Source organism: Ananas comosus, linkage group 10 (assembly GCF_001540865.1).
Source record: "Ananas comosus cultivar F153 linkage group 10, ASM154086v1, whole genome shotgun sequence".
NCBI lineage: Eukaryota > Viridiplantae > Streptophyta > Magnoliopsida > Poales > Bromeliaceae > Ananas > Ananas comosus.
Genome location: NC_033630.1, coordinates 6,346,697 through 6,361,431, shown reverse-complemented (window position 1 = coordinate 6,361,431; position 14,735 = coordinate 6,346,697). Strand labels below are relative to the sequence as shown.

Here is a 14,735-nt window from a genome sequence, read left to right as displayed (position 1 = left end):
TTTCGTAAGAATTAGACTTTTTTTTAATTATAATATTTTAGAGATTGTATACAAATCTATATATAGAGATCTCCTATATGTTGAGATCATCTATGTTAAATAAATTTTAAGAATATCAAATGTTAAATGCACCCCTAGTTTGTGATCTTGTGTTTTAAATAATGTCACTTTGCCTTCCTGTGTTTTAACTTATTTTCACTTTGCTATCCAATGGTTCAAAAAGTTACACTTTGCCTTCTTGTAATTTAGTACATTTTTCACTTTGCCGTCCTATAGTTTATTAAAAACTTTTGATTTGCCATCCTAATTCATATAGAATTTTTTGGTAAAATAAAATTTAAGTCTCAAAATTTTAAAGTGAAACTTTTTTAACCACATAGGTGAAAATGAGCTAAACCATAGAAGCCAATTTCAGGTTTACCAAAAAATTTATAGTTAATGACACAATTTTATTTATTTCTTTAATATTTCAAGTGGAAGATGAAAAGATCCATTATAAAGAGGAAAATTAATAAACTTATTAATTTCGCTATTAATTGAAAAACTCCTTAAATTATTCACTTGTAGAAAAATAGGTGGCTTTTCATCTTCTATGTCACTTGAAGGCCAATAAACTTGATATATACACTATAGGCTTTCTAATTGAATTTTAAAATTTTGAAATTTAAATTCAAACCCTATAATCTACACAATTAAATAATCCATCCATAAAAAATTATAAATTTTATATATACCTAACATAATGAACTTTAGAACTTAACGCTGCTGATTTTTAAGTGTGATTGATGCATAAAAATTATATTTTTAAAATTATAGTATTTTAGAGAATATACACAAATCTGTATAAAGACCTCCTATATGTTTCAAATTATTTCTGTTTAATTAAATTTTAAGAATATAAATTTTTATACACACCCCCAATTTGCGACCATATGGTTTAAAAAGTTTCATTGTTCCTCTCTATAATTTAGGTTATTTTTACTTTATCATTCTATAGTTCGAAAAGTTGCACCTTGCCCATTTATAGTTTAGGGTATATTTTATTTTTCCATTATGTGGCTCATTAAAATTTTTGTTACTTTGTTTCTCTAATTTATATAGAATTTTTTGATAAATAAAAGTTAAGTCACAGAAAATTAAAGTGAAACTTTTTGAACCACAGGATGACAAAATATAAATAAGCTAAACCATAGGGGCCTATTTGAAGCTTACCCCAAAAATTTATAATTGAGGGCACAATTTAAATTTAAGTTTGATTTTAAGTTTCAATTTAATAAATTGTAGTATATCTAGAAGTTATATTAATTAGATGATTCTTTTAATAATTGATTGAACAGTCTATAATTAATCAGTATTCATATTGAATATCTTTCAGAATTTTTTTTATACTATAAAAGATTTATAATTGATTATACAATTAAAACTTTAGTTCAAGTTTTAAGTTCAAATTCAAATCAAATTAGAAATTTAAAAGTTAAAATTCCAACGCACTTAAAATTTTTTAATATTGACTAATTCTTTAATAATTAATCGGACAATTTATAATATATATTCAAATTTAATCTCAATTTCAATAATTTTTATAATAAATGAAATGAAGGGTATAATCGTAATTATACCTACTTACCGACAAAGAGGTGGGGTGAGACGAAACCAACAAACTTATTTGCTTATAATATAAGAATAGATATCTTGGCATTCTACGAGTCCCGCATTTTTCTCGACGCCTTCGCTAGCTCTCTCCTATATTTAACAAATCGTAAATTTTCGAGAAAATAAAAAGAAAACAAAAGAAACCCAAAAAAAACTAAAAAACGAAAAGGCGCCGACGTAGTTTCTTTTTTAAAGAAGCATTTGGATTTCTCCAATTTAATTAACTGTTTTTCTCCATCATCCCATTTCTACGTCCTCATCACGCTGCATGGCTAAGGTTCCCTCAGAGCCAAACTGCGTCGACGGGAGAGGGACGGGACGAACAATGGGAGGGGGAGGACGAGGACGAGGAGAGGCGAGGAGCGTCGCGGAGAAGCGCAGCGGCGATGGCCATGGCGACGGTGAGGGTGAGGGCGAGGGCGAGGGGAAGCGCGGCGGCGGGGGCGGGGATCAGAAGGTGCCGCTGCACAGACTGTTCACGTTCGCGGACGCGCCTGACGTGACGCTGATGGCGGTCGGCACCGCGGCGGCGGTCGCCAACGGGCTGGCGATGCCGCTCATGACCTTCATCTTCGGCCAGCTCATCGACGCTTTCGGCGTCGCCAACCGCGAATCCGTCGTTCGTAGCGTCGCCAAGGTTTTCAGATCGATCCCACGTTCTCGCCTCTCGTTTCCTTGTTTCCATTGCGATTATCTGCTGGTGTTAATGTTTGTGTGATTCACGAGAAAAACCTTAAGAGCTTGATGCTCTAACAAATACATCTTGCTAATGTGATCGAGGTGATTACACCGGACGTGATTCTTTGAGTATTTCTTTTTCTTTTTTTTTTTTGTCCTTTTCTCTTTTTTTTTGGATGAACGGATACTGCGGATGTTTTATAGAATTTAGAGAGCATGTTTCAAATTTGGTTATATCTTTTCTAAGGCAACTTTGAAATTTAATTTCGTAGTATATCGTGATGGTTTTGAAATTTACAATAGGATTTTCTGATTGCTTGTTTAACGATCTCTAGCGTTCTTTACTTGAATTTGTCCAATTTTGCAATTCAACAGGAAAAAAAAAGGAATCCAATTTTCCAATTTTCATCTGAATATGGAATGATTTTGCCGTATTTCGTATGAAACTGGATCTTGATTGACCAATTGACTGGATGAGTGGTGATCTAATATGAAGGTCATAACTGTGTTACAGGTTGTTCTGAAATTTGTCTACCTTGCTGGTGCCTCTGGTGTTGCGGCATTTCTCCGTAAGTGTTTAAATCCGTCCTCATAGCATCTGATGCTTCATCATCATCATCATCATCATCATCATCAGTGAGCATCCAAACAGTTGCGACAGCAAGATCCAATGTGAATGTTAAAAGTATAAGGGAATGTAATGCATAGCCCTAGATAAACTTGTCTCTGAGCCACGTCGACGATCAAAAGAAGTGCTTTATTTGCTGATACGTCTCTCACAAGCCTCTGTCCACGATGCTTCGGTTGAGACATGCCTTTCATGCTTTAGACTTGTCTTGAAAGACAAGCCTACTAGGAAATCATTCAGATGGGACCCTAACACATAACTTGTGGCATATTTGTGTTTCTTCTTCGTTTCTCTTTTTCTAAATACCACGATTTATTGACAACAGAGGTGTCATGCTGGATGGTGACCGGAGAGAGACAGGCATCACGCATTCGTCGCCTGTACCTCAAAGCGATACTTAGGCAGGATATGGCATTCTTTGACAACGAAACAACGACTGGAGAAGTGATCGGAAGGATGTCTGGCGACACGATATTAATCCAAGATGCTATTGGTGAAAAGGCGAGATACCTTTTCCTGAGAAAATAGAATCACAATGTACCTAATTACTAATTACCTCATATCTATTATAGCATCCTATATCGACACTTTTTCTGTTTCCTCTACCTGACGTTGGAGAATGATTGACATTATCATCTTTTCTTTTTCCATGTTTTCAGCACCCCAATTTGTCTTGCCTCAAAGGAAAAGTATCTTAATTTACACTTACAAAGATAATTTCTTCAAGCTACCTCAATCAACTTACGAAAATAATCCTTATATGATTTGTGATGAAAAGTAATTCAGAATGAGCACGTAATCATCTTGACGATGAATGCTTCGGACAATCAGCTATGGGATTATAGATGGTTTGAGTTTTGAAACATGTAAACTAGAAGTCATCAGTAAGACACTTTACTATTATGCATTATGAATATCCAACATGGCACTATTATATACCGACTCTCCCACATTGCACTTGACTTGTTATAATTTATCAACATCTGACTTGTTGGTTATTCTGTTGCCTTATGAAGGTTGCGAAGTTCATTCAATTGGTCTCGACTTTCTTTGGTGGCTTCATCGTTGCATTTACAAAAGGTTGGCTTCTCTCGCTCGTCATGCTGTCGAGCATTCCGCCTATTGTTATAGCTGGCGCAACCATGTCTTTAACAATATCAAGATTGTCAACCCGTGGCCAAGCTGCATATGCTGAAGCGGGAAACGTGGTAGAGCAGACAGTAGGATCTATCAGAACAGTAAGTACTCTAGTTGTATTCGTCTTTTTTGTGGTCCTTAACATTTAAGTTTTTTTATTGTATTTCTGCATTTGATTTCTTTTCAATTTCCTGCATAATCTTCCAGGTTGTATCTTTCACTGGTGAGAAGCGAGCCATCGACAAGTACAACAAATTCGTCAATTCTGCGTACAAATCAGCTATTCACGAGGGAACTGCTGCTGGCATGGGCATTGGCTGTGTTCTGTTCGTCGTCTTCAGCAGCTACAGCTTAGCTGTATGGTATGGTTCCAAGCTGATCATTGAGAAAGGGTACAACGGAGGGGCTGTTATTAATGTCATCATGGCTATTATGACCGGTGCAATGTATGTTTGAGCTCAGCAACTAGCAATTCTAAAATGTGAGCGATCAAAATCTAACCAATCTTTTCTAATGAACATTTCGGACCAGGTCTCTAGGTCAGGCATCACCGTGTATAAATGCCTTTGCGTCAGGACGAGCTGCAGCATATAAGATGTTCGAGACAATCTACAGAAAGCCAGAAATCGATGCCTACAACGAGAATGGCCTTGTGTTGGCAGACATTAAGGGCGAAATCGATCTAAAAGATATCTACTTCAGCTACCCCGCAAGGCCTGATCAGTTGATATTTGACGGCTTCTCGTTGCATGTTTCGAGCGGCACAACTATGGCTCTAGTTGGAGAGAGTGGCAGCGGGAAGTCGACCGTGATTAGTTTGGTCGAGAGATTTTATGATCCTCAGGCAGGTGAAGTGCTCATAGATGGTGTGAATTTGAAGGAACTTAAACTAACCTGGATAAGGGAGAAAATTGGGCTTGTTAGCCAAGAGCCCATATTATTTACCACTACCATCAAAGAGAACATTGAATATGGTAAGGAAGGTGCGACCATGGATGAAATTCGGAGAGCAATGGAGCTAGCAAATGCTGCAAAGTTCGTTGATAAGTTGCCGAATGTAAGTTCTGATCTCATCTATTTTGTGTAGCAAATAGTAGCTCTTCTAGAAAATATGGTGCGTAATTTCATTTATGTTGCTTATTATAGGGGTTGAACACGATGGTCGGTGAACATGGCACTCAGCTTTCCGGTGGACAAAAGCAGAGGATCGCAATTGCAAGGGCTATCCTAAAGAACCCCAGAATCTTACTTTTGGACGAAGCGACAAGTGCATTGGACGCAGAGTCTGAAAGGATAGTTCAAGATGCGCTTGTAAAGATCATGGTGGACCGGACAACCATAGTCATTGCTCATCGGCTGACCACCGTAAAGAATGCTGATAAAATATCAGTCGTGCAGCGCGGAAAACTAATAGAGCAAGGTTAGGTCGTATGTTACTTTTCTTGTGTGATTTGATCTTCCCAGCATAAATGAGGTTAGCAAAATTCGTTACTGTGAATAATGAAAGAAATGATTTGTTAAACAGGTTCGCACGCCGAACTGATCATGAACCCTGACGGCGCTTACTCTCAACTCATACGCCTGCAGGAGGTCAATAGCGGAAAGGAAGAAGCAGCCACAGTAGGATTAGGAAAACAAACTTCGACCTCCTCTGTGGGCCGATCCTATAGTAGGAATTTATCCTTTGAGAGATCAATTAGTAGAGGTTCCTCGGTCGGAAGAAGTAGCAGACGTTCTTTCACTATCAACTTAGGCATTCCTGCTGCTGTAGAGTATCTGACAGATCAGCCCATAGGAGATGAGGTTGGCGGAGGAGAGCACAACTGTAGTGACAAGGAGAAGAGGAAAGTTTCTGTGAGACGACTGGTCTCTCTGAATATGCCAGAGATCCCAATTCTTCTTTTAGGATCAATAGCTGCAGCTGTCGGTGGAGTTATTCTCCCTGTGTTTGGTGTCTTGATTTCAAGTGCCATCAAGACATTCTATGAGCCGCCGCAGCAACTACGAAAAGATGCAAGGTTTTGGGCACTAATGTATGTACTTTTAGGCGTCATTTCTTTCATTACAGTGCCCGTTCAACACTTCTTGTTCGGTTTAGCTGGCGGAAAGCTGATTGAACGGATTCGTTCGTTGTCTTTCAAGAAGGTGGTTTACCAAGAGGTCAGCTGGTTTGATGACCCTGAAAACTCCAGGTTTTAATTTGAACTCTTCGCTCTTTTAGTCTTTCCTCAAAATCAAGCTCTATTTTCCCAATCTTCCGTAACACTTGCGTCATCAATTTCTTCCAGTGGAGCAATAGGTGCAAGGCTATCAGCAGATGCTGCGTCAATCAAAAGTCTTGTTGGGGATTCCTTGGCATTGATGGTTCAAAATTTGGCTACTGTTACTGCAGGTCTTGCCATTGCCATGTTTGCCAACTGGAAGCTAGCACTCGTAGTCCTAGTCATTCTTCCCTTAATGGGAGCACAAGGATATGCCCAGATGAGATTTCTCAAGGGATTCAGTTCAGATGCCAAGGTATCAACTAATTGGGATGTTTCCATATGGCTTAATCGTTCGACTTCTTTTTTTGAATTTTAATTAAAAATAAGTATATATAATTAATTTGATGCAGAAAATGTATGAAGAAGCAAGCCAGGTTGCTAATGATGCAGTCGGCAGTATTCGGACTGTGGCTTCATTCTGCGCGGAGCGCAAGGTTATGAGTATTTACGCAGAGAAATGTGATGCTCCAATGCAGCAAGGAGTTAGGCAAGGAGTAATAAGTGGCTTGGGCTACGGTTTCTCCTATTTGCTGCTCTACTGCACTTACGCTCTCTGCTTCTACGTCGGTGCTCGGTTTGTCCATGATGGAACTGCAACTTTCAGCCAAGTTTTCAGGGTTAGTCGATGAGGCATCATTTTTTGTTCTTCCTTTTCCTAATTAACTGATTCTTAATTGGTATAGACCTCAGCTTCACATTATTCTAAATATCGCAGGTGTTCTTTGCTTTAACCATGGTAGCTGTTGGAGTTTCACAGTCGAGTGCGATGGGTCCTGATGCTTCCAAAGCGAAGCATGCGGCTGCTTCTATCTTTGCGATTCTCGATAGGAAGTCCAAGATCGATGCCAGCGTTAATGAAGGAACGGAGTTGGCAAACGTGAGGGGAGAAATTGAGTTCCAGCATGTAAGCTTCAAGTACCCAACTCGACCTGATGTGCAGATCTTTAGAGATTTGTGCTTGACAATTCACTCCGGAAAGGTATGAAATCAAACTCTGTCCATTATAAACACAAAACAATCGATCAGAACAAAGCTTACGAGTTCTTTATTTACGTCAGCATTTCTTGTCAATACAACTGAAATATTGCAAATTTAGTAGTACTATCTGTAACTGAATAACGTTTAAGAGACAATGTAGGCTGTTATGTATATCCCTGCAACAACTCTAGGCTTTTATCGTTCGTTTTAGATTGAACAGATGTTAAAGATGTCCTTATCGTGTTGCTCATAACATTTGACGATAAGGAATTTGGCATCAAACTAGTAATGGAAAAAGAAAAGCATGGCCGACACAAGCTTGGCCTAAGCAAGGAGAAAATTAAATATGAATTTTTCTTTTCTTTCTGCTTTTCTTTGGAAGAAATAAAAATTTGTTTAAGATGCTCGCAACAAAGATCATTGCAAATTTTAAAATGCGAATGATGCACAGCCAAGATGGTATTTCTGTATCGAAATTACGATACTCTTTCCACTTATTTTCTTCTGAACTTGATATATTAGTTCTTTCAGGTTTTCAAAAGTAACGTATTGTCTGTATGCAGACTGTTGCACTTGTTGGGGAGAGCGGCTGCGGAAAATCAACAGTGATAGCGCTGCTGGAGAGGTTTTACGACCCCGATGAAGGCATGATCTTGTTAGACGGTGTGGAAATCAGAAGCTTGAAGATCAGCTGGCTTAGGCGGCAGATGGGGCTGGTTGGCCAGGAGCCCGTGCTGTTCAACGACACCATACGTGCCAACATAGCCTACGGCAAGCAAGGTAATGTGACGGAGGAGGAGATCATCACGGTGGCCGAGGCGGCCAATGCCCACCGCTTCATATCGGCGCTCCCTCAGGGCTATGAGACCAATGTCGGGGAGAGAGGAGTGCAGCTGTCGGGCGGGCAGAAGCAGCGCATTGCAATCGCGAGGGCGATCTTAAAGGACCCGAAAGTGCTTCTTCTAGATGAAGCGACGAGTGCGTTGGATGCAGAATCCGAGCGAGTGGTGCAGGACGCGCTCGATAAGGTGATGGTGGGGAGGACGACCATCGTTGTGGCACATCGGCTGTCGACGATTACTGGAGCTGATGTGATCGCAGTCGTTAAGGACGGCGTCATCGCGGAGCAAGGTCGGCACGAGATGCTGCTCAAGAATGCAAATGGGGTTTACGCATCCCTTGTTGCACTTCACTCCAGCTCTACGTGATCAGAAGAAGTTCGTTGCTTCCCACGGTACGTACAAGTCTGGATCATTGCATTAATTATAAGGATGATCCTGGGACTTTATACTTCTCATAAGCAGCTATTCTTGCGTTACCGTTGAAAGTTAAATTTTGCGCTAATTTCTCTTTACCCGCTTCCTCCTGTAGACATTAAAGTGAAAGCACACTTGATCAATTTTTCGTTCCTTTTTGTTTTTAAATGATGTCTCCTAAGAGGGCTCGTGCCGTATCTTATTAATTGAATTGTGATTTATAACCATCAACTATTTCTCCACACGTCCAATAGATTTTTCCTATATCTGCCTGATCCGCAAAAAAGAAGGCGCGGTGCGAGCCACCGATTTTCGATCTATTAGTCTTTTGAATGGAATACAGAAGATAATCTCTAAAGTTTTAGCTAATAGGCTAGAGGGTGTGATGGAAGAGTTAATTTCCACTTCCCAATCTGCTTTTCTAAAAGGGAGATTGCTATCCGACGCCTTTGTAGCGGCGAGTGAACTAGTTGCATGGGGTTGTAAAGAAAATGTAGGAGTTGCGGCTAAGGTGGACTTTGAAAAGGTTTATGACACGGTAAATTGGACATTCCTCTTAAAGATTTTGGAATTATGAGGTTTCAACGCCAAATGGTGCCGTTGGGTGGGTGAGTGTATTTGTAATGCCAAGGTGGCTGTGATGGTCAACGGGACAACCATTTTTTGACGGCCTATATGAGCCGTTTGCTTGTTTAACTGTGTAGAGCAATCCAAATTGCTTGAATTTTTGATAGAAAATTCTTTATACTATTTAGATAATGTTTGATAACTCTGATTACGAACTGAGAAAGTCTAACCTCTATTTTAAGAAGGTTATTCATTTATGACCTTACATTTTTCAACTTTTAAGATGAACTTGATAATGATTTTAAAATATTACAAAATTTGGTTTCTAAACATTTGTAATTGTGTAGATCAACTTCAACGGTACCGATTATCAATTTGAAGTTCCGATCATTCAAATCGACTTGATAGAATAAGGGTCCTAATCCCATTAATAGGATAGTAGCCGTACCCTATATATATATATATATATATAATTTTATTTTTTAAATATATTATTGTGTAATATTTTATATATATATAAATATTATTTTATAATATTATATAGACATAATAACTTATTTCATATATCAAAATATAATATTATATATATTATATTATATATTTAATTAGTGATACATACATTTTTAAATATATATCATATTATTAGTTGATTATTTAAATCATATATTGTGTAATATTTTAGTATTTTACTAATAATATATTTATTATAAATACATAATAATTTATTTATAGTAATAAATTATATAACTATTAAATATTATATTACTAGCTTAATTAAATGTATAATATATTGTTAGATAATTTTTATATATATATATATATATTATATATATATATATATTTATAATACTAATATTATGTATATGATAATTATTAACATATCAATTAGAAAAAATATATATTAATAATTTTTTTTTATAATTTTTTTTTCTTGTCAACCAAACAATTAGTAAAGAAAAACATTATTATATCTTATTATAAAAATTTTTTATATATTTTTATTATTATATATAGACTATTACATATATAGCGGAGATTAGAATACTTGTAAAATGTATCTACCCAAGTGTAACTTGTTGTGTTTTTACTGCCTTGTGAGAGAGATGTGAGCCGTTGAGATGATGGTGGTACGGTGGTGCGTTAGGCTATGGTCGTGGAATAGTGTTTGATCCAAGGACTAAAAACACACAAGTATCACTTGGGTGATACTTGTGAAAGTATTCTAGCCCTACTCTACTATATATATATATATATATATATATATATATAATATATATATAATATATTAAATACTTATCAATTTATTATATATATAAATTTAAGATATTTAATTTATAAATATAAATTATAATAATAATATATAGCCTAATAATTAACATAAATTATAAATAAATAATATATAGAAAACATAATAATAAATAAAATAAAATATACTTTTTCATTTCAACCATTCAACCAAACAACTATAACTGAAAACTAGTTTTCTTTCCTACAAACCAAACACAAACTACGTAAAAATTTTTTCCACCGAAAATTTTTTTCCACCGAAAATTTTTTTCCCAGTTTTACGTCAAACCAAACAGCCCCTTAGTCATATTTTGTAAACTTTTTTTTACTATTTACAAATAAATTTTTTTTACTAATTTATTTTAAATAATTTAATTTTTTAATTTTTAAATTTGAAGAAATTTTAACAAAAATATAAATTTAATATTTTAATTTAAAATATAAATAAGAAATTTATAAATTTAAAATCTAAAATATAAAATTGAATATAAATATAAAATTAAAAATTAAAAATCTAAATTTAAAATTTAGAAATTAAAATACAAATTTGAATTTTAAAATTTAAAATTTAAGATTTGAAATTTGAAAATTGGAATTCAAAAGTTAGAATTTGAAATTTAAAATTTAAAACTTAATATTTAAAATTTGAAATTGCAATAATTTTAAATTTCAATTCAAATTTAAAATTTAAATTTAATTTTGAACTTTTAAAATTTTAAATTTAAAAGTTAAAAATTTAAATTTAAAAATAAAAAATTAAAATTCAAAATTTAAAATTTAAAAGTTGACCATTCAAAATTTTAAATTAAAATTTTTAAAATTTAATTTAAAAATTGTCATTTTAGATAATATACAGTATTACTGGCTTTCAGTAATACAAGATACACACTCGATTGTATACTGGATGAACCAAACACGGTAATGCAAGATATACACCCCCCTCTCGTTAATATTTCTGGTATAATCCTGCACCATTTGTAATGCTACATTAACGACCCGATTGTATACCGGATGAAAACACAGTAATCCTGACAGGATTGCCTGTAATCCAGTCAGGATAACCCGAACCAAACGCACCCTTAATAGTATTTGGGTTATTTTGCTATCGATTTTTTAACCGTTAGATCCGCACTTTAATCAATTTCACCGTTTAGTTCATACTATTCAAAACCACCCACTCAATCCTAGGAGACCACAACTAAATCCTAGAGGACCACTATTATCCTAACCCTATTATTTTTCATCTAAGATTTAAAAACTCGATAGCAAAAAAGCTCAAATATTATTAATAATATTCCATACCAATTCTATATATTTAGATAAAGAAAGAAAGAGAGGTCCATGGTGGAACCTCTCACGCAGTCCACGAGAATCAGCTTTTATTGTGGTCCCCGTTTTTTGAGCCGCATGTTTTGAGAAGAAGTTTTTGTTTTTTGCGTAAAAGATACAGAAACAAAAAAAGCTCTATTTTCATCCAAATCTGAAAGATATTTTTTCATGAAAAACTATTTTACGGCAATCCAAACAACCAGAAAACTTTTTCTCAAGCCGAAAAAAATTTTCGTACAAGTAAACAAACACACCCTAAGCTTTGACAAATTTGATGTGCTTGAGTATATGTCATGGTTTAGCTAATTTTTATTTTGTCATACATACTGCGTGGTTCAAAATATTATACATAACTAACTTGTGGTTATTAAAAAAAAAATATTTTGCTACCCTACTTGATAGTAAATTTTTTTGACAAAATTATAGAATAATTAAGTGTAACTTTTTGAACCACAGGATAATAAATTGAAAATGACCTAAACTATATAGGGACAAATTGAAGCTTACGTACCCTCGTTAAGGAATCAGTTAAAATTAAAATAAAGTGCCTGTAGTGCTCTATTTTGAGGTTCTGATTGGTTGCTTCCCTTTCGAGGTTAGTAGTGAGCCTTCAACTCAAATCAATTCAAGAAATCTCTCTGTAAAAGAAGCTCAAATAAAACATGTTCGACCTATGCCCAAATAGCACTCGAAGTTAACTGCGACATCTCTCTCTTTAATTACCGGTCTAATATACCACTGACGCCTTCATTATGATAACGGAGCACAAATCTGAAAAAGGGTTGTCGACGGGCAAAAATTTTATGAACACAATGTCCATAAGGGTGCGTTTGGTTCGCATTATGAAAGATTACTAGAAATAAAAGATATCCGAGAATCTTATTCCTATTCATTCTATTACTAAGAATGTGGAATTCCTGTGTTTGGTTCGCACGGTAATATTAATTAGTCATGTTATTTAATATTACAAAAAATATACAATTAATTAATTTATTTATTTAATTAATTTTAGATAATGTTACCAAAAGTTTCAACATCTTTTTAGAAAAAAGGAAGAGAGAGTATAAGTTAGAGAGAGAGAGCATAATTAAAAAAATAAAAAGAAAAATATAGTCAAAATTAGAGGGAGTGAGAGAGAGAGAGAGAGAGAAAGCTTAGTTTAGAGAGAGAAAAAAAGTTGAATTTTAGAGAGAAAAATAAGTTTAGAGAGAGATATAAGGTTAGAGTGTAAAGAAAAATAATATCAATTAGCCGACGGGTAGGAAGAAAAAAAGAGATTAGATATATTATGATTATCCCAATCCATTAATATGAGGATACCCATCCCCCTCAAGGGAATGAGATTAGTACTTTGGGGTGAATCATATTCCTAAGTGAATCCAATATTACCAACTAGATTACTTAGTGCGTTTAGCCAAACACCGTCATATTTTTTTATTCCCATTGGATTATTAGGAATCTTTAAAAGATAGTGCGAACCAAACGCGCCCTAAAAGTAATTTGGGGATGCCTCCTATGGGCGCCGCGTGGCACCTGCCTCAAGAGGGGAGCAGCTTTATTTTTTTTGGGTGCACATGGTGCACTACTTTTTATTTTAATTTTTTTACTTTTAAATTATAATTTAATGTAGTTATATATTATGATATTTTAAAAATCTATATATAAAAAATTTGGAGTTTAGGGTTTAAAATTAATTTTAAATATATATTTAAAATATCATGAAATATCTCTCTATTATTTTATTAAATTATAATCAAAAAAATAAAAATAAAATTTAAAGCAAAATATGGTGCACCGGGTGCACCGAAATAAACCCCACTGTTCTCCCAAAAAGCAGAGTAGCGGCGCCCATCAGGAGTATCTGGATGCCACGCGGCACTCATCCAAGGCATCCTCAAATTAAATTTTATGGACACTGTGTCCATAAAACTTTTGCCCGACGGGAGATATCAACATATAACACGTACGTGCGCCACAATAGAGAAAGAACAAGACTCGCGTATATAACTTATCTGCCAGGCAAATTTAGTAACTGTCTTTCAGAATTTGTGCACGTCCACGCCGGGAGATAGGTTGGGATTAAATTAATTAGACTACGAACTTAACATTACTCGGATTTGAACCGGACTTGCTCCTGAAAGCCAAAAACTAGCTCTACATGCATAGACATACACCATTCATATATATATATATATATATATATAAAAATAAGACACCTCTCCAGAAGGCACTTGCCACTAGGTTGTGACCTTAATTGTGTGAAGGCGTAACATGCTCAATTATTTATTTCGAGGACCTACGTGTCCATCTCAAACTTAATTACCATAGCGCAAACAAAACCAAGAGCCTAATCAATGTACGTACAAGAGAACATCATCAAAGCGATCAAACATATATACCTCACAATAAGTACCTGTCAAAATCAAAGGTATTTATATATGCATTAACCCAAAGTAACCATTAAGACTAGCAATTAGGGGTGGAAACGAGCTGAGCTCGAGCGAGCTTATGTTAGCTCAAATTCGGCTTGAAATTAATTTCAAGCCTAAATCTAGGCTCAAGCTCGGCTTGAAATTAATTCGAGCCGAGCTCGAGCGAGCCTAATTTCGAGTCGAGCCGAGCTCGAGCTCTAAACGAGCCGATTGAAATTCTCGACATTATATAATCAATAGTTTAATTTTTACATAACATTATCTAAAATTTGATGTAACATATCCAATAGTTCAAAATACAAAATAATTACAAGAAATGTGAGCTAGGATGACTGCCTGACTGGGTGAGGGTCTGAGGGAGAACGAGAGAGAGAGAGAGAGAGAGAGGGAAAAAAAAATTAAGGGATTTTGAAAATTTGAATGTTATCATGTTTTAGGGTTATGTGCAACAGTAAAAGTCTGAAAGAGAGAGTGTGTTATGTAAATTTACGAGTTGGCGCTCAATTGCACGGTTATCTTGTTGGTT

At 35.2% G+C, this 14,735-nt stretch overlaps 1 protein-coding gene across 1 annotated transcript; it reads left to right on the top strand.

The window, feature by feature from the left end:
- LOC109715976 (ABC transporter B family member 9-like) lies at nucleotides 1,710–8,762 on the top strand. Its single transcript, XM_020241234.1, has 12 exons — nucleotides 1,710–2,290; nucleotides 2,846–2,900; nucleotides 3,285–3,460; nucleotides 3,976–4,197; nucleotides 4,304–4,542; nucleotides 4,628–5,153; nucleotides 5,243–5,516; nucleotides 5,622–6,288; nucleotides 6,385–6,613; nucleotides 6,711–6,977; nucleotides 7,076–7,339; nucleotides 7,902–8,762. Exons 1-12 carry the CDS (start codon nucleotides 1,922–1,924, stop codon nucleotides 8,544–8,546), a joined length of 3,933 nt encoding a protein of 1,310 aa, XP_020096823.1. The 5' UTR covers nucleotides 1,710–1,921; the 3' UTR covers nucleotides 8,547–8,762.